Source organism: Balaenoptera physalus, assembly GCF_965194825.1.
Source record: "Balaenoptera physalus genome assembly, chromosome: 12".
Lineage (NCBI taxonomy): Eukaryota > Metazoa > Chordata > Mammalia > Artiodactyla > Balaenopteridae > Balaenoptera > Balaenoptera physalus.
In genome coordinates, this window is record NC_138897.1 from 56,279,159 (window position 1) to 56,304,777 (window position 25,619).

A 25,619-nucleotide genomic window follows, 5' to 3' on the forward strand; every position below is an offset into this window, starting at 1 on the left:
TTTTATGCTTGCATGAAGTTTATTGATATATTACGCTCAGTGGCAGACTCCACCTTGAAGGTCAACTCAAACAATGTCATCTTCAGCACCTGTTAGGAATAATGTAAATAGTGACTTGTTTAATCATAAAACTGAACATGTAAAATGAGTGGATGATCAGAAATGCAAGTTCTATCCTCCTGCTCTTCTACTAAGCTGTTAACTATGTTCTCTGTGCATTTGCACTAAAATAGCCTAGCACCTCATGCCAAAAACGGCCATTTTGACAGTTCCACTAAAAGTCTAAAGGGTATGAGTAGGTAAATGCTCATAGTCCTAAGATATTTTGAAAAGAGAGTCTCCTTAAGTATGGTAACTAACTGTGGTACTTGAACCTGCCTAAAACTGAAATCTAGCTTTTGTCCGTCAGACGTGCAGCTGCTGTCATTCTTCTGGCTCCCCACTGAACTTTCAGTCCCAATCTCTTCGTTTGGGAGGCAGGGCCCTGAGTTACGTGGTCCCCTCTTCACGTCTAATTTCACCTTATGTGCTCTCCCCAGCTCCTCCCAGCCTGTCTCCTTGTGGCCAACTTGCAGAGTCTCGAAGCCCCATGCTCTTTCCTGCCCTTGGCCTCTGGCTGTGGGCTCCTTCTCCTACGCAGACGTCAGTTTACATCTGTGCCTGAACACCCCATCTAATAGAGGGCCTGGATCAGTACCTACTTGTTTTCTTCCCAATACTTCACATATCATTTACTTTTCTAAGGTGTGGCTGCATGTTTTGCTTGCTCTGCTGTACGTACACACGTGGGGGAGGAGAGGCTAGTGCTGCATGTGGTAGTAAGTACTGGTTGAATAAAAATTTTTTAATGATATTTGAGTGATAAAACTATCTTATCCATGGCTAACACCACTTGTCCCTTTAGCTCATGAGTGTGTTTCCAGCCTATCCATTCTGCTGTAAGGATTCACTGTACAAGGGAGCAAACTTACCGCATTGACTGGGCGCTCCGTATATAATCTCTCACCTTGTCCTCCCCGCCCCTTAAACCTGCCAACTAGATTATAAAATTCCCACATGAGACTATGTCTTGTCTTTATGTTAATCCACCCCTTTGGCATCTTCTACAGGGCTAAACACAGCGCCAGGTTTTCAGAGGTAGCTGAGTTGGTTGCTTGGTATGTGTTTTAGGCACTGGACCCTTGGTGTGCGTCACCGCGGTGCAGTGCGCCTGCCGTGCGCTGAGTAGTAACGTGGTAAGGGAGGTGGGGGCAATCACCACGTCGGATCTGAGCGCACCCCCCGCTCACTGCGTGTCTCAATTCAGTGTCTTAAAATACCTCAGCCTCTAGGTCAACAGATCAACCTGCTTGAAAACTCAAGTGTGTTAAGGCCCACATATCATGGGAAGAGAATTTACCTGCCAGTTTTAAGTTTCTGCTCTGGGAACATTGGTAGTAGTCACAGTTATTTCTCCAGCAATACCGTAACTTCCAAAGGGAGTACGTTTGTCACCAAATCCTGAACCTTTTTTGGCTACATCTTCTACCGGGAAAGCAACAGAAAGAAAAACTGGACTTTGTGGTCTGGGGACATCTTGTCCACTTGGAGGAGGATTAGCATTCTGGGGATTGGGGGTGTGTTTCTGGAATTTCTGATCTGCAGGAACAGCAATGGGTACTTGCACTGCAGCATATCTCCTCAAGGCATCTGACTGGGAAACAGCGTGTCCAGGAACAGACTTCCAATCCTGTGCTTCCTGAACATTTGAGCCCACTAAAATAAAAGGCGGGGCACTGGTCTTCTTGCTGTCGTCCATCATCACATAAGTTGGAGAAGTAACTTTTGGTGGATGCTGCAGAAACTGTGGATCCTTAGAATTAGGTAAATAGAGGGTTGCTTGGGGGAAAGGCCCAGGTGCAGGTGGTGGTGATGGGCGACTCTGTTGACTCATATCAGTTAGACAATAAAGGGTCCACATGTTAGAATATGGTGGTGGTTGTCCTGCTTCGCTTGCTGCTATTGCTATAAAAAAAAAAATTTGCAGGTGTTAAAGATTTGGTCTCTGTATCAGGCGCTATGCACAGAAATGTCTTCATAATTTTTTTTTTTTACATATAAACAAACAGCTGTAGTAATATGTGCCATAAAGCATGCTATAGAGAGGGCTAAATAAATTGTGTTTGGTAATGTGAAAGAAAAGAGATTCTCTACAGTCAGAAAACGAGAACAGTGTTGTGCTGGCCAGCGGCACGGACACTAGGGTTGTGGCTGAGAAGCAGTCTCATTCTCAGTTGCTGTTTCCGGGAACTTAGCTTTAGACATGGCTTCTACAGGGTCCTCAGAGGAAATGGAGAATCAACACTTCTGGCTCTACCAAAAAAATCAACTGAAGAGTGTGTGAAGCCATTGAAAAAAGCATTAATGCGTCTGCACAGTGATTGTTCTCTTTACGGAAGAAGTCGGCACTAGGTGTCATCTTTTGATCACGTAATCAAGGACCTCTGGCCCTTCGCAGGCGGCATCGTCTCCCATCAGTTTTTCACCACACACAAAACATCACATAATTTAGGACTTGGAACCTGAGAGCACTGCTTCCTCTTAGGCAAGGCTTGCGTTCATAGGTCCTGGGTGGCAGTAGAAGGCTGGTTGGTCGCACAGTGGATCTTTAAGTAAAAAGAGGTCTCGGAGTGCCGTCCATCTACCTACACCAAGGCATCTACCATGTCAAGTTAGACTTGCCTAATTGAAGACAGTGCCATCTTGGAGAACGAGTCCCAGAAGATGGGACGGAGGAGCCAAGGTTCCTGATGGAGGAGCTGCACTTGGCCCAACTGTGCTGAGTCACCCTCTGAACACGGCGTGCATCCCTAGTGCAGCTTTGTTTTCTTCCCCAGAAAAGAAAATAACACTATGCACACAATTAAGCTGTGTTTTCAATAGCTTCAGATGATTTCAACTGATAGTTCTGGAAGCTAATTAAAAATATGCACAAGCCAAGTCTTCAGGTTTTTGTGAAATACCCTTAGTGCTTTGGAAATTGTGAAGCCCTTGAGAACAGTAACTTGGGATGGAAGTGCTGCTTAGGCCACAAGTGTAATGCCAGCCCCACAGACTACGTTCCAACGCTGCCCTCTGCCTTTCCGGCTGTGCAGAATCCCTGTCACACTGCCAGACAGAATTTGATCTCTGAACACCTGCTGTGGTAACACTTTATCATTCTGGCTCTGGTAAGAGTCAAGGGTGAGAGAGTTTCTGCAAAAGGAATGGCGGGGTTGGTTCCTGCACGTCCCACCTCCCTAAAGGGATCAGGGCCCCTGCACTTGTCTAGATGGATTGGGAGGGTGAGCAGACCAAATGCCATAATTAGATCGAGATGGGAGGTCAAACCGTGTCTGTGCCACAGGAAAGCGGTAGCGATAGTTCAGCAGCCAAGAAAGCAGCTTGATTTGGGCGCCTGTCGGGGAACCGATGGAAGGAAGCCAGCCAGCTTCGCCGCGTCCATCCTTTCTGCTGCTGCTACCTCCCTGCTCCCCTGTGTGACAGAACTTCAGCTTGACCTTTCCTCTCTCCATCCAGCTATGAAACCGCTCCCTCAGCTGCGGGAAGCTCCCAGGTGGGACGTCAGGGCTTGACCAGCCCCCAGACCAGGTTGCAGAGTTCTCCCGCCTCAGTGCAAAAGCAGTCAAACACACCACCATTTCTTTCACGTTTTTAATGCCATCGCCTGTGTAAATACTTTGTTGTCATTTGATTTTACTTTTACAGGTGAGAGATTTCAAACCAACACCCCCTAGTTACGGTTTTGCAGTAGGAGTATCCAGATCACATGAACGTGTTTTACAGCTGACAACAGGCTCTATCATTTTTCACGACATAGTATGTCCAAAACAACACGAAAGTGCTAGATGACCGAACTTTGAGGCCAAGCAGTGGTGATGTCGCTTTAAAGTCACTCATCTCGTAAGAGTAAAATCTCAAATACAACAAAGTCTTTAAATAGGTTTGGTATTTTAAATACTACTAAAAATCTTTTTGACCAATCTGCAGGGAGCCTACCTAGATGGTCACCTGAAATATAGATGTCACTGGAAGCGCAGTTTTTAATTTTTTAAGTAATTATCTTACCTGGCTCCGTCAAACCTTGTTTAGGTGCTGCTTCCCATTCTGGTTCGATTTCTGGTTCATTAAGACGTTCTGGAACAGGAGGTTGGGGGCCACTAGATGATCTTACGGACGCACCTGAGCGCACTACTTTTGCAGCTTCCCCTGAGAGCGTGGGTTTGACCTCCGTCTCCTGGGACGCACGGTTTTCCCATGAGTCCTCCTGCCCAGCACTGCCAGGGGCCAGCGCAAAGATGTCCACTGCAAGGTGCACAGATTTTTCAGAGCTCACTGTTGTGGCAGAGCCGTCTGCCTCCACATGTACTGAGGAGTCATATTTTGCACTCTCCAACTGCACAAAGTTTGCAGAACCCACAGATTTTTCAGACACGTCTGAGGCTGTCTTGCCTACTATAAGTATGGGCCTAAGGGGTGGTGACTGCTCGTTTCCTTTAAGACGAGCAACATGATCAGAAAAGGGGATAACCGTTTGTTCCAGTATTTGCTCAACATCAGAAACTCCTTCAATCACAGGCTCATCTTTATAGATGGATGCTACGTGCGTGGTGGACGTCACCTCAGTAGCAGCCTGCAAAGGGGCCTGAGGGGCTTGATCATAAGCAGGAGGCTCTTGTTCATCCTGCAAGGGGAATGGGGAAGCCATTGGTGGTTCAGCCTCATTGTCTTTAGGTTTAGAACCCAAATCTACATGGACAGATGTCTCGCTCAGAGCCTGCACTGCTGCCAGCTCTCCAGAATGCACAAGAGTGGCCACCACATCATCTTCAGCAGCCTCTGAGCTCAGCATCTCCTCGGGAAAAACAGGCATACTTGTTGCCACATCCACCATTACAATTTCAGAGTGATCCAAATGAAGAGAGGAAACATTACCTAACATCTGAGCAGCAAACTGAGCTGGGTCAGCAGGGACGTAGGCCAACTCGGGTGAGACAGCTGCTGGCGACGGTGATGAGGGTGGGGTGGCATTCTTAGGGGTGGTCGGTTTCGAAGGACCACGAACTACTTCAGTGGCGTCCTCAGGCGCTGAGAGCAGCTCAGCATAGACTGACGGGAACTGTGTGGTTTTGTGGCTAAACTGCGGTGCAGTTATGTTGTCCTCCTCTGTGTCCGTAGATTTTTCCATCCGTTTAGGTTCTTGGGAAACTGTAGATGTTCTTTCTGGCTCTTTCACATATTCTGGTTTCTTCTCTTGTGCCGTTCCTTCTGACCACTTCTCCACTAAAAAATAAGAGTCAGATGGGTTAATAAGTACATATTCCCAAAAAAAGGAATTATGAAGAAAGCATAGGTTGAGCGTTCAAATGTCAATATATACGCAAGTACAAAAGAGCTTTGCTTTAGTTCCCAACATCTGTAACTTCAGTGTGGGCAACAAAACCTTCCTGTCCTTATCCACTCAAAAGACAACTCAGTCCAGTTCCTTAGAAATAAGTGACTCTAACACTCAGATACCACCTTCAGCTGGTCAGCGTCAGGGGAAAGATCATAACTGCCTAAAAATAAGCTGAAAACATCCATGGAAAAAGCTCCTGATCCAAACTTCCACACAAAACTGGGGAGAGAAAAAAACACTTCATAACTTAGTAATAAAACAAATGCTGTCATATGATTAAAGGCATTCTTCAGTTTAAGAAAATTGGTATATAAAGTTCAATTTAATGAATTGGAAAACTAGGGGACTATAGAATATTTTTACATTGGGAAACGTCATGTTTTCTATTCTAAAAATGGTAGCACCTGCTGGTGAGGTGTGATAATGCAGCCGAAGTACTGACCCAGACGAGCAGCAGAAAGACAGCTCTGGCTCCAGAAGTGGGGCTCAGTGAATCCTCAGGCAGGAGGAAGATAACCATGGCTTAGAAGGTCAAGACAACTGATGACATACAGAAACCCCTAGAGCTGGAAAACTGCTGTGACATCATCTTCTGCACTCAGCGTTCTGCTTGTCACTCACACATCTGTCTAACCTCATCAGACGTTTTCACATCTGCTTACTTTACCGAGGATTCTCTCTTTGGGGAAGCATTTCCCTAATATCATGAAATCTGCAGGAAAAGTAGAATTTGCCTTACAAGAACGTATTTGCTTCAAGTCAAAACTTTGGAAACATGTCTTCATGGATCCAGCTGCTTTTCCAAAGAACAGTGTCCTGCAGGGTCTCCTTCCACATTAGCGGCTGATTTTTTGTAAACTCGAATCAGATGTCTAATTCTGGACATGGATACCACACAAACGCTCACATGCTAAGAAAAGTTTCAAAAAGACAGAAAAGCCGCATCTACTCTTACCTCCCTCTGCTTCTAGAACAATGACCTCATTTTCTAACCAGCCACCTCCTCAGGACTTCCCCACCCATTCCCAATCAAAGCCCTTTACCCACTAATACGCTTGACTGAGTGCTTGTGCTGTGTGTAAAATACTGTACACTAGGCATTGTTGAGGATGGAAAAATTATTAGGACAAGACCTCATAAAGCTTAGGGGAAATAAGATATACAGATATTACAGGTTAAAAGTGTAAGTACTTAACAAGGGTCCCAATTAAGACCTATGGAAGCTCAGAGGAGGAAAAGATATCCTCTGGCTGGAGGAATAAGGGAAATTTTGTTTAAATAAGCCTGGCCTTACGCTTAAGATAAAGCTGCACAAACTGTCATGCCCATCACAATGAGGAAAAGCCAGATAAATCTCAAAATGATAACTATGAGCCCATCAGAGAGCAGAGTCCCAAGGCAGTCAAGTAATCTGATTTCCAAAGAGTAACCAGCCCTTCCAAGGAGAGAAGGGCCACAGAACCCTCTCATCTGTGGCAGGGCCTGGAAACGTCACCACCATACCAGCTGGTAAGGGATCAGCTAAAATCTTAATGAACTGATGAAAGCCACATGTGGGCTAAGATGTGAACAAGAAGTTCACCCTCACAGGCACTTTTGTGAAAGATGGAAGCAGTGTAGAAGGCCAGAGAGGAATCCTATATCAACAGCAAACAGAGGGCTCCTTCCTACCACTGGGGCAGAGGCAGGAAACACTAGCTCAAGACCACAGATACAAGGCAGAGATCGGTTGTCGTGGACAAACTGACAGGAACACTGAGAAAGCCCCATCCTCAATGCCTGGTGCAAAGACCACCTAGGTCAGAGAATCCCTGCCCCGAGAGCCCAGGACCCGCAACGAGAAACAGCAGCTGCCCCCGGAGAGAGGGGCAAGAGTGTGGGGAGAGACGCCCTCAGCGGGGCCGGCTGGCGGGGAAGGCCGAGGGCAAGGTCAGGCAGCCCACCGCTAAAGGAATTTGAGGCCCGTGGAACAGTGAAGGTAGGAGAGCCACCACGAAGCCCAAGCCCAACTTCTCACTAGACTCACCTAGACACCTACACACCAATTCAAGGCCTCTACAACACTCTTTTCCCCCACAAGGACCTAAATTCCCCAAGTAATGATTTATTTCCCCTGAGAGTTTTCAAGAACCCAACCAATTTAGGGACTAGATCACTGCAATCCCTAGAGTGCCTGCATGGGACTCATCTGATACATCACTTACACGATAGGAATTCAGCTTCTGTGGAAAGGGCCACTTGCCCTTTTCAAAGTATCTCACAGGCTTGTCATACCTGAAATCGTATCTAGGAGCTTAATCTTTAGGTTTAATATTTTTGCCTCTAGAAGTCCCCTATTAAATAGCAACCATTCTGGAAAGGTAAAGCATTATATAATTATGAATCATAACAACTCATCAGAAAATTTATGATATTGCTTCCTTCCCCACAACTTTTTCACAGTAAAAAGGTGTATGAGAAGATCTGGGTTCAGTCCTGACTGTGATTGAATAGATGCATGGCCAAGTCAACGGTTCTGAGCTTCAACCTCCTGGTCTGCAAAATGGGGATTTTAATTCTGACCTCACGGAGGTTTTGTAAAGATTAAATGGAGTCATTCACCTAAAAGTGTTCTATAAACTGTAAATCACATACAAATGGGGAAAGAATAAATCAACACCTAGTTAAAAAAAGTTTTGAAATGTGATATCAAATTAAAAATTATAAGCCTCATATCTTTAAATCAGCTTTGATTAAAATTAAATTGGCAATTTCATAATCTGGGTGATAAGATGCAGGGTGTTTTTTCCCATTTATAATATATGTATTTGTTATATATACATACATACATACATATATGTCATATATACTATTTTTAATAGATATATTTCATTACTGTAACATTAAATTGAGATCAAATACCTTAAGCTTTAACAGTGTTTTTGAAAATGTAAAGCACTAGATGAACCATTTGGTTTTGTTTAGAATACATGACAGAATGTTAGCAAACATACACAAACAAGTTATCACATATACATAATTATATTGCGTTCCTGTTGATATCTATTATTACAAAAGGTAAAGAGCTTTTCTCTAATGTTTTAAGGTCTGTTTAACAGTTCCAAAGATTGCTGACTTGTAACATTGAGATTACGTTTGTGTAGAAAACTATTTCTTAAAGTTGTAAACTAGGTTTTCTATAGGTTGATCTTACATGTCAGCCTCATGAAGATGAACTCAGTATGACTTAAGTAATCTGGTTTTACTTAAACTACAAAAAACAAAAACAGAAAACTGCATGAACTCTCAGAATTACATACATCACTGAAGGCACTTCTTCCTGTAAAACATTTCTTTCTAAGTTTAATAAAGTGACTGATTAAAACTCACTGTAGAATCCTGATTTTCCATGAAACCAATCAGATAGGATACATTCCAAGCATACAATATTTCTTGTAATAGGCAGAACTCACGTGGAGACTTAGGGTGCTTGGGGCGTGATCAGGGAAGAATAAGGAAAAAGGCATGTTCTGGCACTGAAGGGAAATCTGAAAGCTGTCCCAGACAAGAGGAGAATATGAAGCAGGACATAATAGGAGATGAGAGAAGTGATTAATAGGAGAGGGGAGAGGAGAGGACTGCAGGAGGGGAACTCACAGGAGTGCTTGGACTCAAGAATTTGAAGTAAGTAAGGTACATACAGTTTTAAAAGTTTAAAAGAGAAGAAGATTCCAACTATTGTGTGTTGAACTGATTGGAATGATGAACACCAGAGACTATAAAGTAGGTGGTCTGTTTCTTTTCTCTCCTTCCTCTCTTCTCTTCCTTATATTCATTCTTTAGTCACCAATCCTTAATTCCTATTATGTGATAGACACTAGGGAATCAAGAATGAATAAGATCTCCTAAATAGTACAGTCTGATTAAGGTTAGAGGCACATAAACAGATGACAATGTGATCAGTGCAGTGACTGAAATATGTATTGGATACAGTGGCTTTTAGGTAATTTTTGTTAAGCTTAAATGAGAAGGGGCAGGTGTGAAAGGGGCCCCGCACAACTGCCCCATCCAAGATGTCAAAGAGCCCCTGCAGAGTACAGGTGTAAACCAGCCCTGTGCATTCTGATTTCCCTTATCAGGAAATTTATCAGTCTCCCTTGGCCAATGGGACAGAAGTGGAAGTCTGCTTTTTACTTTTTACTTTTACATTTTACTTTTTTAATGAAAGAAAAAAGTATCATTGATGCCACCACTTCCTCCTCCTTCCTGACTTATACATGGATATGATGCCTAGAGCAGTGGCATGAGGCTACAAACAAAATATGCTAAGAATGATAAAGCAGAGAACCTAGATAATTGATGCTTTATTATTATAATAGCAGCAGCAGAATGAACACCACCTTCCAGATATCTTGTTTTTCACTGCTAATTTTCTGTTACTTGCAGCTGAGTACTTTCCTAACTAATATGAGGCATAAGTTAGAAGTTGTAAAGCAGGGACTTCCCTGGTGGCACAGTGGATAAGAGTCCACCTGCCAGTGCAGGGGACACAGGTTCGATCCCTCATCCGGGAAGTCCCACATGCCGCGGAGCAACTAAGCCCGTGTGCCACAACTACTGAGCCTGTGCTCTAGAGCCTGCAAGCCACAACTACTGAAGCCCGTGTGCCTCGAGCCCGTGCTCTGCAACAAGAGAAGCCACCGCAAGGAGAAGCCTGCACACTGCAACGAAGAGTAGCCCCTGCTCACCACAACTAGAGAAAGCCCATGCACTGCAACGAAGACCCAACACAGCCAAAAATAAATAAAAAATTAAATCTTAAAAAAAAAAAAAGTTGTAAAGCAACGTGAATGAGGGGGATTGTGGTATATGCTGCTTTTTAGATACCATGTCTGTTTTTATTCTATGAATTATGTAATATCCATTTTCTCATTGGGTATTTAAATATGTTATCTTAAGATTTATCAAGGTGATCCGTTTGGATTTTCTATATCACGTCATCTGTGAATAAAGTACTTTTACTTCTTCCTTTCCAATATGTATACCTTCCCCCCCCCCCACCTTATTGCACTGACTAGAACCTACAGCACAGTGTTGAATAGAAATGGTGATGTCAGACATATCTGTTCTGGTTCTAATCTTGATGGGAGAGTACTCAAAATTCACCATTTAGTATAACGTTAGCTGTAAGTTTTTATGCATACACGTTATCAGATTTAGGAAGTTCCCTTTTTATTTCTTGTTTGCCTATAAACTTCTTTAGAAGTATTTCTTGTAGAGCCAGGTCTGATGGCAGTGGGTTCTCTCAGCTTTTGTCTGCCTGAGAATGTCTTTATTTTGCTTTCATTTTTAAAGGATATATTCACTGGATATATATTCATTCTAGGTTGGCAGCTTTTTGCTTTCAGCACTGTAGAGATGTCATTCCATTGTCTTTTGGCTTCTGTAGTTTGTTAAGAAATCTGCTATTTGTCTGATTATTCCCCAGAAAGTAATGTGCCTTTTTGCCCTGTTTTCATGATTTTGTCTTTTTCAGCAGTTTGACCATGATATACTGAAGCGTGGATTTCTTTGTTTTTATACTGCTGTGGGTTTACCAAACTTTTTGAATCTGTAGGTTGATGTCTTTCAGTCAAATAATATTTTTCCACCTACTCTCTTTTCTCCTCCTGTGACTCCAATTACATATTAGACCCTTTGATCATGTCTCACAAATGTGTCTTACACTCTGTCTTATTGTTTTTCTTCTTACTTCAATTTGGATATTTTCTATTGCCATGGCTTTTTACTTTCTAATTTTGTCTTCTGCTAGTAAAGCCATCTAATAAGAATTTCGTTTGCAATTGTGAAATAACCATTTGTTTCTTATTTTAAGATTCTTACTCTGTTGAAGTTCTCCATCTTATATAGTCCTTATGTAGTAATTCTAATATTTGGAGCTTCTTTGGGTCTGCTTCTACAGAGTGTTCTATGTTTTAGTTCTTAATTATTAGTCACTTCCTCCCGCTTCTTTGAATGAATGGTAATTTTTAATTGTATGCTGGAAATTGTAAATAACACATTGTAGAGACTCTGACTATATTATTTTCTTCTAAATGGTGTTGGTGTTGTTCTAATAATGGCAAATCTGATCCTCCTGAGACTTCATTTTGTTAAAATAGACATTATTTCAGCTTTGTTCTTACTCCTAGCACACTGTCTTTATTCCTAGGGTGTGACCTTCCTGGGGTCTCAACTGGATTGCCAGGGTTTCAGAAAAGTCTCTTCACTTTGGCTGGGCCCAAACTCCAAAGCCTCCCCTGACACTGTACCACTTCTGAAATCCCTACCTAGCTTTCAGTCTTCCAACAGCTCTTCTCTGCTAAGCCTTCACAAGCCTTACAGTCCACACGTGAGCAGCTTAGGAGTTGGCCCCCCAAAAAAAGGAAATATTTTTGCAGACTTTTGGGGAATCCGTCTCTGCAAATGCTTCCTCTCTGGTGCTTTGTCACCCAAATCCCAGCCACTTTAGTAGCTCCAAACCTGCTTCTCTGTTCTCTCTTCCTGGAGAGACTTCCAGTCTCTGCTTGGCCTCTATTTTCCTGCCCATGAATTTGAAAAATGACACTGGGGTGAATATGGGGCTCAATTTCTGTGAACCCCATTTCCCAAGAATCCAGACTTTGTTTTATATAATTTCTTCAGCTTTTATGGGTATTTATGATAGGAAGGTAAGTCCAATATTAGCTACTTTATCATAGCTGAAATTGAAACCTCTCAATTTCTCCTAGCACAGTATCTGGCAATGGATAGGAATTTAAATATTTGTTAAATGAAATAATGAACTGGACTTTGAGGATATGTAGGATTTGAAAGAAATGGGAGGGAAAGGAACTCCTGAAGGGAGTTAGCATAAGCCAAAATCAAATGATCAAAATCAAAATTGCATTTTCAGAAAATGACAAGTTGTCAGTCTGGTGCATAAGGTCTGTGAAGATATGAAATGAGAGATAATTGCAAAGGTAGGATAGATTCAGCTCACAGAAAGCTTTGCATGCCATGGTCTTATAAAGGGATCAAAATTTACCTACTATAACTTAGACATACCAGAAAGCATTACTTTACTTTCTCTAGCTGATCTCAAATTGCATTAAAATGCTTACTTCCCAAAGGCAAAATTTATTTGATCTCAGTTAAAAATATTTGTCCCTTCCAGTTTAAAAGTTGCTTTGGGTTTATTATTCAGTCTTTTTGGGTATTGCTTTCTTTCAAAGGTTCTCCCCATGTCTGAAGAGGGAATCTGAGTGCTGTGGTGAGCTCTGGCTCTGATCCACATGTTGTCCTTCTCTGCTGGCTCTCAATTACCTCTGGTAGAGGCATAACTCATACTGCCTGGGTTCTGAGTGCTGGTCTCTGACTTCACTGTATTTACTACTCAGGTTTCTACTTTGTGGAAGGTGTGGCCTGTGTGCTTATTGCACTGAAGGACTGAGAGATTCCCTTCCTAATTTGGTCCTTTAGCAATTAAGGCCTAGCTGACAGTTTTTATTTTATTCCCAACTTCAACATTTTGCACTTAGCTCTCTGCTAGTGGGTTGAGTCACTTCACTTTTTCCCATCTGGATTACTTGCTAGTCAGCACTCTGGGACAATCTAAACGCATCTGGATCCACTAAAAGCCACACACAGGCCATAGAACACAAGAAATACTATCTCAGTCTCATCTGAGAAAGACTCTCCATTATTTCTAATCCATTGCTTCAAATGCAATTATTTTATTCAACCAATATTTACTGAATGTCTGATCATGACAGTTATAGTGTAGGAGCTGAATGTAGCAGGTGATGTGCTAAATGCAGTACCATGCTAACCACTCAGCTTCTGAGAAGCATGCATTCTTCTAGACAGCACCCAGGAATGCAGAGAACAAGCCACCTGCTTGAGTCTTAGGGAATTCTGATCAGAAATTCCACCTACCTTTCTTAACACCAGTTTCAATGTCAGCTAGCACTTTTCATGCACTACCCACACCCCAGCACCACAATCCCATTGTCAAGAAGGACTTTCCATTTCCCTTTCCTGTGCAGCAGGAAATGGCCTTATATCTTATCTTTTTTCCTCCCTCCTCTATGGCTTATATAAAGTAAAAACTTGATTCTGGTCATGTTAAGTCTTAAATCAAAACTCAGCTTGGGGGGGGCTTCCCTGGTGGCGCAGTGGTTGAGAATCTGCCTGCCAATGCAGGGGACACGGGTTCGAGCCCTGGTCTGGAAAGATCCCACATGCCGCGGAGCAACTAGGCCCGTGAACCACAACTACTGAGCCTGCGCGTCTGGAGCCTGTGCTCCGCAACAAAACAGGCCACGATAGTGAGAGGCCCGCGCACCACGATGAAGAGTGGCCCCCGCTTGCCGCAACTAGAGAAAGCCCTCACACAGAAACGAAGACCCAACACAGCCAAAAATAAAATAAACAAATAAATAATTTTTAAAAAAAACTAAAAAACTTAGCTTCGGAAATTCCAAGAAAAAACAGCCTCTTGCAAAACTCCAAAGTGTTAGCTTTTTTATTATGAACTTTGGAAACTCAATACTGAGTAATGACTTCCTTGCTCCAGACTATATTTACCTTTTCCCCACAGTAAATTAATTCTTCAATGGGTAGAGATAAACAGAGCAAACAGGAAAAAGTAGAGGTTATCTGAAATCAGAGTATCAAAGTTTCTGGATAGCAGAGTCAGATACTTAAGGAAAGAAGATGTCCTTCCTTCATGTAATTGACATCTCCTTGTGGTTCCTGACCTCACCTTGGCAGCCTGGTTTACCATCCTAGCTTTCCTGGTTTTACTTATCTGCTTCTTCCCCAGCCCCCTCCTCTCTTAATCCTGACCCTGTGCTTCTGTCCCTAGTCTGACAATCTGACCCCAATTCTTGACTATACCATTTGCTCAGTGATTTATTTGCGATCTTTAGTATGGACTACTCCCCCAAGTGATTAATCTTACCACATCGTTAAAGCATGAAGGACCTAAGCCCCATTCCCAACAACATTGCCAAATAATCACTGCAACTTTTTTTTTAAGTCAAAAATAAAAGTGAAAATTCTTAACCTTGGTACAAATTACCACCCTGCCAAGGCAAACACAAGACTTCCAGAAATAAGAGGGTCCTTCTGACACAATACTCATCCCTGTTTAGGGAATCAGTATAGCCTTACTTGAAAAAAATGCCCAGCAAAGTACAGAGTACACCAGAGCCTCATAAAATTTAGTATGGATAGTCCTGAAATAGATTTCTTGTTTTTTTTTAATAAGAGTGGGTAGCTTCAAATATGTGTAATGAATTCTATAAGGCATAAAAATAGAATTTGGCATAAGAAACTGAAAACATTTATTATGACTAATATGAATATATAACTCAAGATAATATTTAATGATATGCATAACTGTTACAGTGCTACATAAGAATTGAAATTGGGCTCAGTGATCAGCAGCAGTTCATGACTATAATTACTACTATATGGCCATGCCAAGAACGTCCAGGATCAGTTAGAAAAGTTAACAGGTAACTCATTTGGGGATCTGGGTGGGCTAGGCCTTCTTGATTCTTCAAAAGAGGTGGTTATTTCCTGCCTCTGTTGTAAGCCAAGAGGGGAATAACACTAGAAAGTAGACTCAATTAGGTGATAGTGGTGTTGTGATCTCATTTACCACTCTCATGGAGAAACCACTGCCCTCTTCATGGAGTGGTGAAAAGATCAGAATTAGTACAGTCTGGGCTACAGGCTCCATACAAGAAGCTGACAGGAGGAAGAAGTGAAATCAGTCTCATGTCTGGTTCTTTTCCTCTTCCCTCCTTCATCACCTGCCTCTGCATGAAATTTTGAATGCAATGGGGAGATGGGTAAACACTATTGGTCCTATGATGAGGCCTACCAAAAATGGGGCTCATTCTAGGAAAAATCCCAGAATGGAGTGTTTGAATAAAATAAATGATATGTGCAGGATAAACTTATCTCCACACTTCCCATGCATATGGGCAGCTTGGTAGTAATGCTGCTAGGCAGCAAACTAACCAGTTGGAAATAACTTTGGGGGATACATCTGATATCTGGGAGATGAGTGGGGACCAATGCATCAGGGATGGTAGTTTAGCTCTTTCTCCTATCACCAAGTTCTAATAACTGGTGCTTTTTTTTTTTTTTTTTCCTGCTGTACAGCAAAGTGATTCAGTTATATATTATTTTTCATACTCTTTTCCATTATGGTTTAACACAGGTTAACCATAGCACAGGTTAAACCCTGTGCTATTCAGTAGGACCTTGTTGTTTATCCATTCTGTATATACTAATGAAGAAGTCCATTAAGAAGCCATTTGGCATGACAATAAAAGGCAGACAAAATGAGCCCAATTGATATTACACCGTAACACTGAACTCTATATTTTCTGGTCTTACCTTCGTGTTACCTTCCCCAACTCTCTGGGGAAGAACAAGCAACATTCGTTTCTACTCTACTGTCTAAAGAGCAATCTGTTTCTGCAGCCATACTGTGAGTCTACTTTTAAGATTACCTGCACACTACGTCAATTTCTTAGATATCTACAGTTACTGGAGGAGAAAGGCAGCAGTATCTCCTACCCCTTACCTCCATCGAAAGCATGGCTGCTCCATTAGTTCAGTCTGTTAATTTTGAACCCTGAGATTCAAAGATGTTACCCTTGCTGGACCAAAATCCACATCAGTTTAGTCCACTTGCTAAGCTGAATGGTGGGTATACTCTTCAGTAAACAGATTAGCCTCAAAGGCTACCACTTAGTTACCTACAACCATAAAGAGTCAGTGGATAAAGAGTCACTGACTTTATCACCATTCTCAAACACAGCAATCCTGCACAGCCAGTCCTCTCAAAGATAGCTCCTGGTATAAAGGACACAAGTACAAAGGCCATAATAACTTTGACCGCCTGGAAAACCAGGCTCATGGGAAGGGGGAGAGTGGTCAGTGTTCCAGCACTTGTCTGTATATCCTGCTGGTGGTAAGCAAATCTCAGACCTCTTTCCTTTGGTAAGCTGAGAATGCCATCAGGACCCTGCAGGGAAGCACCCAGACTAGACAATAAAATATTCCTAAACCACGGCGATTCAGTCTCCTACCCCTTGAAATGCTGACTCTTGCTATTCTTAATCTTGTTTTCTGTTTTGGGTGTCTCTTTCACTGTAGATCCAAACCCTCATGATTTTTACATTTTCCTAGGTCTACCCCTAATTTCTCCCTATCTTGGCTATGTTATCTATTAACATCAGTGGCAGAGAATAAAAGTAGCCGAAACTCACTGATCCTACCTTTTCTTTTTCTATGGTCACTTCAAAATGTTGGTCAGCCAATGTAGCATTATTTAGTTATTTCTCACATTCACCTTAAGTCACCATTTTCTCCACAAAATTCTTCCAAAAGCTATTCTTACCATTCTTTTAGATATGTGTGCCTGTCCTTGGGATTTAACCAATATATCCTCTTTTGCTTATATTGATCTTCCCAAATGTTCATCATGTAAACTTCACCTTTTTCCTTTCTCCCCCTCTGACTTCTTCAACTCAGTTTCATGCTGTTATGTTCACATAAGATAGACATTTACATATATACACGTAAAACAAGTTTTTCTAAGCAGACATACAGCCTTATTACATCACAGAGACAGGCCAGAGACCACCTTCTATGAAAAACGTATCTCCTCGCTACATAAAGAGACTCTTGGAACAGAAAAGATGGTTAGTGACACCTAATCGATGTTCTGTCCTCCAAGCTGGGCTGCACTTAAACCATCATGGGGAGAAAAAAAAAGGGGTGATTAACCTTTTCTACTAAAATAATCTTCCAAGAAGAGTGTTTCTACAATGTTCCTAAGTGATGTATCTCATTATAATTTGAGTATTACCACAAAATTCAATTCAAAGACAATTCAATTCAATTCAATTCAAAGGGCTTGAGTCACACACTCTTCTAGGTCTCACTGTACCAAATGGTTTGCAAAAGATGAGTGTTTCCTATTTTAAAATTTAGAATCCTCCAAAATGTCAGTTCTCAGATTTTTAAAAAAACTGATTCAATAATAAAAATAAAGCATCAGTGTGATTACTTGAACATCAGTGTAATTATTTAAACAGACAATATTTGTGAGCATCACTCTTAAGCTTAAATGTATGCTAGGAATGATGCAATAATTTATAACTAGATTTTTATTAAACTATTACTACTTATTGTACTTACCTTTAATCTGATGAAATTGTTTAACAAGATCTTTTATATCCAGAGAATTATTTCCTAAAGAAATACAGGAAATCAGATACATAAAACTCCCAATTTAAAATGCTTTCTTTTTCAAAGCAACAAATATATAATCTAAAGCAATAACAAACCTTCTCTAAACACAATAAGTTCTTTGAAATAAACTGCTGCAAACTGGGTGATGTTTGGTGGATTGGCTTTGAGTATGGCTCTGCTAACTCCCTCAAGCAGAGTCTTGAGGCCATAAGGTACGACAAGTCTGGGCTTTGCAGAAATCATTCTGGCGGGATGTCTGTAATCTCAACTATAATGAAGAAACACAAAGTCTTATAAATAGTACATAAGTTTTTTATTAAAAACTTACAAGTTAACTATAGCTTCTAAGAACAAATCTATCTCCTATGAAAATCACTAGCCTTAGTTCTAATCTCTAGGTATTTATTCTAGTAAAATGGGCTAATGTTAACGGTAGTTTAAAAGAAAAGAACCATACTACCAACAACTTACTATGTGCAGATGAGCAATCTAGTACTATTAAAGAAATCTATGGGAAAAGCCCTGCCAGGAACTCCAGTATGATATTAAAAACAAAGAACAAAAACAAACCAAACAAAACCTGTTTCTATAAAATTCAGTAAATATTTTGTGCAGTAAAATGTCAAGAAATATAAATCGAGCTCATTTATCTGTGTCCAAGAAACAGCCTTCCAAACCATATGGGAACTGGCTTTTCTATACATTCATCAAGTAGAGTTACAAAGTAGAATTTCTACAAGAAAATGTATTTTTTCTGACTTTTCTAAATATATCCCCAGACACACTGATCATCCTTAAGTATACATGTTTTAACTTTAATTTTGTTTTTAATATTCATCTGAGTAGTAACTTGTGGTATTATACCACCCACCACCATCCATACCTCTTCTCTCGTATCTTCCCTTAACCTCTGCCATAGTTTTCCTCTCTCCCTTCTTTTGGCTTTCTGGATTTTAAGTGGTACCAAGGGCATTGCACAGTCTTACCTGTAACTCTTAGCTGCAGAGGTTGCCTCCCTAAACTGTGTCAGTGTATGTGTGTCCTGTTTCATTCTAAAAAAATTATTTAAGAGGGCTTATAAATATACACAAAGAAGAAAATTAAATATTTAAGGAACTCAGTTCAGTGGTTAAGGGGAAAAGTATGGTAGGAAAAATAGGATGAAGCCACAGGTAGTATCCCAATACAAGCCGTAGGTCCTACACTAGAGATGGAGTGTCACATCAGCCCCCTGAATTACCAAGTAGCCATCACATAATAGGAAACGGTTGGTTAAATGATTCAGGTTTCCTGAGATAAAAAACCAGATCAGTTGCTTGGGAGAATCACAGCTCTTCTGGGCACTGAGACCCGGGAGAAATTTCCCCTATGGGTCCTCATAAAGAGAAGAACAGTGGGATATAATGAACCATGTCCTCAACGGTATCTCAGTATTGTTGGGGCCAAGGGGCACAGTTTAGTTACAGCAGTTATACAAAGGGCCAACCTCTAATAAAAAGCAACTAATAGCAAAATGCTGAATATTTTAAAAGCACATTTTATCTTCCTAAAGGTCAGGAAAAAATGAATCTCTATCGCCAGAGCAAAACCTTTGAGAATTAAGGGTACTGTATTCAATCGCCTAATGAAAACTTACTATCAGAGTATCATTCAACAGGAGTTTTACTGAATTAAACCATCTTTAAAAAACCAGTAGTGCACCTGTAGCAGGCCCCCATGCTAAATGTTAAGGGACATAGGTGGTAATTATATGGATGATACATATTCACTTCATTCATACTTTATATATATATACATATATATGTGTATATGGACGTATATATGTCCATATATACATACATACCTATATATATATATGTATTTTTAAGTACATCCGTTGCACCCCAGTGCGAGTTGAGAGATGGGTCATGTTTTGACAGTGGCTTACCGGTAGCCACGACGGAGCTAACGAAACACCCATTCTGTAGTCAGCAGTTGGTGCTACGGACCGTGGGGAGAGCGCCCATGCAGCGATCCTCGATTTGCCGCGCCCCTCCCCCTCCCCAGGCTGTGTGAATGGTGCGGGGCCGTTTAGGGCCCCAGCCCCGGGGATGCGGAGCATCCTACGACGCAGCTCCACAAAGAGCTGTCCTCGACAAGATGAGACCCGCTGTGACACCGATCCTCAACTACATCAACGGATAAAGTCACGAGTACAGACGTTGAGGGTTGTTTCAAATGACAGCTTACCAATTCTGCTCAAACTTCTCCTTGTGTATTTGACAAAAACACATTTGTCAAACACTAACAGATTTTACATTCCCCACACCCCGCACCAAACCCACTAACCTAGGGGTAACGCCTGAGCAGGAAAACGGTGCCTCTGGCTGAAGATGCGAGAGTAGGGGCTTCGGGGCCACAGAAAACGTCAACGGCACCCACAACTCACTTCCTAAACACCTACGCTGGGGTCTGTGCTTGTTCTGCCGTTTGGCTGGCTTGGTGGAGGGGGCAGAAAGACCTGGGAGAGCGGGCGTCCAGATTCCACCCCGACTAGTTCAGCGGTGGCGGCGGCGGCGGCGGACCCGCCGACCCAGACCCCCGAGTCCGCCACACGCGCGTTGGCCGGCGGTTGCCTCACTGGCCGGTGTGGGCACCCGCCGGCCTCCCACTCCGGGGGCCGCCACCTTCCCCGACACGTGAACCGTCCACCAACCCCTCCGCTGCGAGGGCCTAACTGCCGCGGGGCCGCAAGCGGGGGCGGGGGCCTTTTCTCCAGACTCGCCCCACCTTCTCCTTTCCGGCTACGCTCTAACGAACCTCCTCATTGCCCCCTTGCCGGCGGCTCCTGGAGAATCCCGCGCGCCGGGCAGGGTCTTTTATACCTCTGGGGGACCGTCACGCCTGCGTCACAAAGCCCCACCCTCTCGCTGAAGGCTCCAGACGGCCGCGGAAGGAGGCGGGGCTTCGGCGGCCCCAGCCAATAGGGAGCCGAAAGGGACAAAAGCCCACTGAGGCGTGCTTCGCCTTTTCCGGCAGAATACAAAGGAGCGTGGGAAACTGACGTTTCCAAACTGCCGGGAGTAGGTCAAAGCGACAGCCTCTCCGCTTTGAATCTCTCGGTCTAAAATAAGAGCTGGCTTGGAAAGAAAGAGAAATAGATCTACGGCAGTTCTATCTTGCTGCCACCGCATAACACCACTCTTCCCGCCCCCCATAATCTGTTGCTCTCTAGTCACCTTTTTGAATAATAATTTCTGCCACCATGTACACCACACTGGTACAATATCATGCAGCGCAGTACTTCTCTTGAGAAACTCGCCTGCCGAAGGAGAATCTGGCATTGATCCTGAGTCTTTCTGTTTCTCCGTAATTCCAGATCTTGCAATACCTCAGGCACGATGTGTCCTCCCCAAACCATACCGTCAGGAGCAGGTTGCAAAGTCGACGAGGCCTGTGTGTAACTTCAGCTCCGTTTCACCAAAGTAAAGGAACGCTGACTCCTTTAAAATACTCTGCATTTTTACCCATTCAGGCTCTTATTTGTGCTGGGCATTAAATACCACCACAGTCACGATGATCAGACTCCAAGCAGCTTTCACTGTAATCCATTTCCACGTGTTTAAAAGGCAACAAGAATCACTGTAAATCAACCGTTAAATAACATCATCAGGGCATAGATCTGACAAAACATTTTTACGTTACAAAAAATTAAGACTTCCAGAGCACTTTGCAGCAATAGGCAATGTTGAAGCCCCAGCCTACATCTATGCTGCACACGGCATTTTGAGGATATTAATCCGTCCATTAATTATTACCGAGTGCCCATTATGTGGCAGACAAGCCCCCATTTCTCATGAAGGTTACGTTTTAAAAGAAGAAGGGCTTCCCTGGTGGCGCAGTGGTTGGGAGTCCGCCTGCCAATGTAGGGGACAGGGGTTCAAGTTCTGGTCCGGGAAGATCCCACATGCCGCAGAGCAACTAAGCCCGTGCGCCACAACTACTGAGCCTGTGCTCTAGAGGCCATGAGCCACGACTAGAGCCCACATGCCACAACTACTGAAGCCCGCATGCCTAGAGCCCGTGCTCCGCATCAAGGGAAGCCACCACAATGAGAAGCCCACTCACCGCAACGAAGAGTAGCCCCTGCTCACCGCAAGTAGAGAAAGCCCGCATGCAGCAACAAAGACCCAACTTACCCAAAAATAAATAAGTAAATAAATAAATAAAAACACAGTAAAGAAGAAATGCTCTCTTTTAGACTTTAAGTGTGATGTTAGAACTGCAGATGGTATGCTTTTTGGTCCTCATCACTGCCCCCGCACCACACTTTGGTAGTGTAAACAAGTGAAATGAGGGTTTGGTTTATAATATATTTAACTATCAAAGGTGTAATGAAACTGAGCTAAGAACCCCAAATACAAACATTAGAGATCCCATGTATGGTGACTTCTGGAATGAGAGACACATACCCTTGTGTCACCTAACCAACCTTGGTGGGTCATCTTGAACACCAATTAGATGTTGTGTACTGTGCCGAACACCTGTTACTCAGAAGGCAAGCCTGTACTCTTTCCACATTTCTGCAATGACTGTTCTGTTCAAGTTGCTCTGAAATGCAAACTGTTACAGTGAAAACATCTAACAAAAAATTTTCAAACCACTATGTGCTGCTTTGATTTCTAAAACCCCTAGTGATTTGATGTGGCTTTACAATCTTGTCCTTGTGTTCATCTCTTTCAGTCACTAGGGATCTAACTAAATTGCAAATCTACTTTGTTCTCCATTGCTCCCTGCCCCTCCCCCCTTCAAATTCTTACTCTATAGAAGTCCAAGGATCATGCTGTGACCTCTGTGTAACTATCTCATCTTACCATTTGGTTTCCACTTGACTTTCTAGAGACCTGGCCTGAATACACATGCTACCTGTCACCTCTGTGCCTTTGCTCATCAGGTCCAAGGCCTGAGACATCCTTCCAGCCATCATTTTAACTTGACTGCATCCCTCTCCTCCTTTAAAACTCAGCTCAGGAATCTCCTACTTCAGAAAACCAATGGGTTAGAAGCATTTTTTTCAGTGGCCCCATAATAGGCATAACCTTGCCATATGTTTGACTCTTCTCTCAGATTTACTAAATACTTACCAAAAGATGATAACCTAGGGCAATGTCTCTCTAATGTAGACCACCTGCATTAGAATTAGCCAAGGAGCCTGTTAAAAATATCTTCCTAAGCCCTACCTAGAGCCTACTGAATCAGAATCTCAGAGCAGGGATAATTTGTAAAACTATAACTTGAGAACCACTAGCCTATGGGAGGAGAAAGTAAGTGTAATCCAGAGTTCAGCTAAGTTACAAGTGTGTTGCTTCTATTGAATACCCCGGTCAACTAGGAACTAGAGCTCAGTTCCCTTGCTAGTTTTCACATGTTAGCCAATTGTGTGATTTTTGCTCACTTTAACTGAAGGGGCACATTTTTTATGGACCAACTTTCCATTCTCTTGCTCCCCCCTCCTCTGTCCTTTTCTTTCTGTATTTCCTCTTTCTAGCTTCAAGTCCCCTCCCTCTACTATGTATCTTGTTGAGAGGATCTGGGCTTAACAAGATTTTTTTCCACAAAATATACAGGAAGGAAGGGAGGGAGGGAGGGAAAGAGAGAGAAAGAAATACCAAACAGTACATTATGACTGTGTGACCATATATCTTCATAGGTAAAGGAGCCATATTTGAACACTTGCCACCACAATCTGCTTAAGGAAGCAATCAACTAGGAAAGTTTACACGGCAAAGGCATGTATGTATGCACACACACACGCGTGTGTATATGTATTTTAAAAATCATGTATGCGTTATCCTTTGAGTTGGCAGAAAGATAAAAGTGCAAATTCTCTAAATAATTGACTTACACAATATGAGACAATAAATATTCTGATTTTCTGTGACATCTGAAAGTAATAACTCTTTACTCAAATACTTAGCTATCATGTGCTAAAATCAAAAAGATACCTAACCCAGTAAAAGTAAAATCTTAAACACATTAATCACAAAGATGCATATTACATGATTAGTACTAGACCATGCCTCAAAGTGCGTCAAATTATAAATGTGTTCCGAGTACATAAAATATACATTAGAGATTTCTCTCATCATAGGCACAATCTAATACAAAAATATATCTGACACATAAATCAGAAGATCCATTTGACAGCCTCCAAAACAGGAAAAGGGGAAGAAGTGATGCCAACATAAAAAAGCACACATAGATGCAAATAGTTCTGCTTATATGATTATTTTCTTCATCAGCGAGGGGTAAAGAGCAATTTACACCAAACTAGGTTTCCAGGCAGATCACAGTAACTCACAGGTTGGATAAGTCACAGCACGAAGGCCAGAACTGTTATGAATTACTCAACTAAAAAAAATGTACTCAGATTTCAGTGAATCTAACAGTACAGTGTACTCACAGCGTGGTTTTGTTATTTTAGAGTCTTCAGAACCACTGTCTACCCCTTCTCCGTGCTTTACCACCAGGTTCCCAGATAAACCACAGGGGCTATCCTGCATCAAACCTAGAAGAGACAGTTTATAAATGCACCTGTCCTATAAACATACTATTAACAAAGACTTACTGGATGGTGTTCTAATGGTGTGTGTTCAGTCAAGTGAACTGAACACAAACTTATTTGAAATCCTGAAATCTCTCTGGAGAAATAAAAGTTTTTAAAGCAGTTAATATAGGAATTTTTAAAAACATTCTCAAGTATGGGGCCTTATGTAATCTCTCAATACTGAAAAATAGTTCAAACAACATTTGAACTGAAAATTCAATTAAGTATGAACTCTGGAGCAAACATGATTCTAAATGTTCCACAACCATAACTGAGAAGTTTGCCACATATACTATAGCCAAAAAGACAACAAAATGGCAAGAGCCAGATTTTAAAGATTCATAACATTCTTCCCTTCAGCCTTGATGAAACCAGGTATCTAACATTTTTAGACATCAACTTTTCCTTTCAGAAGGCATCTATTGATCCCTGACCTCTGGATATTCCCGTTCATGCAAGTAGGATAGAAATCTTTTCTCTCTGGCTAGCATCTAAAATCCCTGCAGCAGTCAGGCTGGAAAGAAAGTCAATGTTAAATAAGCATTTTGGAAGTGAGAAAACATGAAGATAGTTTAGCCAAAGTCAGTGAGGAACAGTCATTTCTTCTGAAGAAATTATTATTCCCTCAAAACCAGATGAAGTAGATTAAAGCTGCCAACATTCTAGCTGCTCCTTCCATGTCTGTTTTGAAGAGAAATATTTTAAAGTACTGATGTCGCATGAGACCATACTTCAGCTAAAAGGATATGTAAATAAATGACACCCCAAGATGATATTCTTTATTGCAACGTAAATTTAAAAAAATATCTAACCTTAAGATTTGAGCCAGGTTAGTCACACAATTATGACAGAAATTCTTAAGTGACTGAGGTATTTAGAGTCTTCAAAACCACAGGTGTGCAGTACTGAACAAAGAGGTAAATTAGGTGACAATAAAAATTAGCAACGAAGGATTAAAAAATAACTTTGAACTCTGTTTACAATATCAATAACCTGAGCTAAGGGGAAAATGATTAAATCCTGGCAACAGACAGTCCAGTGAATCCTTCATCAGCAAATATTCTGAGGCAAAAGAATCTATGTTCATTCAAGAATAACCTTTTCAAGTAATTTGTTGAAAGATTTCCAAAAATTGGTAATTAGACAATTTTATCATAAAGAAAAGGAAACACCAAAAATGTAGGTATTATTTATCCAGTCTATAGACTAGGTCTTCTAATAACTCAGCAAAATAGCTATACTTTAGGTTGTAAAACTATCTTGTTTGCTTTCACTTGATTGGCTGTCAAAGGAATAAAGGTGTCTGTCCTTTGAAAC

At 41.9% G+C, this 25,619-nt stretch overlaps 1 protein-coding gene across 11 annotated transcripts; it reads right to left on the reverse strand.

Moving 5' to 3' along the window:
• On the reverse strand, positions 1-25,483 carry CABYR (calcium binding tyrosine phosphorylation regulated). Of its 11 annotated transcripts, XM_082417830.1 has the most exons (7): positions 22,240-24,917; positions 21,119-21,337; positions 20,935-21,017; positions 17,812-17,984; positions 17,663-17,716; positions 4,108-5,322; positions 1-2,004 (listed from the first exon to the last, which is right to left on the reverse strand). In XM_082417830.1, the coding sequence occupies exons 4-7, from the start codon at positions 17,957-17,959 to the stop codon at positions 1,409-1,411; spliced, it is 2,013 nt and encodes a 670-aa protein (XP_082273956.1). In that variant the 5' UTR covers positions 17,960-17,984; positions 20,935-21,017; positions 21,119-21,337; positions 22,240-24,917; the 3' UTR covers positions 1-1,408. The 11 variants fall into 11 exon arrangements, with proteins under 11 accessions (XP_082273956.1, XP_082273953.1, XP_082273959.1 ...); XM_082417827.1 differs by having other exon boundaries at positions 20,935-21,337; positions 24,159-25,483; XM_082417833.1 differs by lacking the exons at positions 20,935-21,017; positions 21,119-21,337; positions 22,240-24,917 and adding an exon at positions 20,486-20,917.
• Positions 25,484-25,619: the final 136 nt, after the last annotated feature.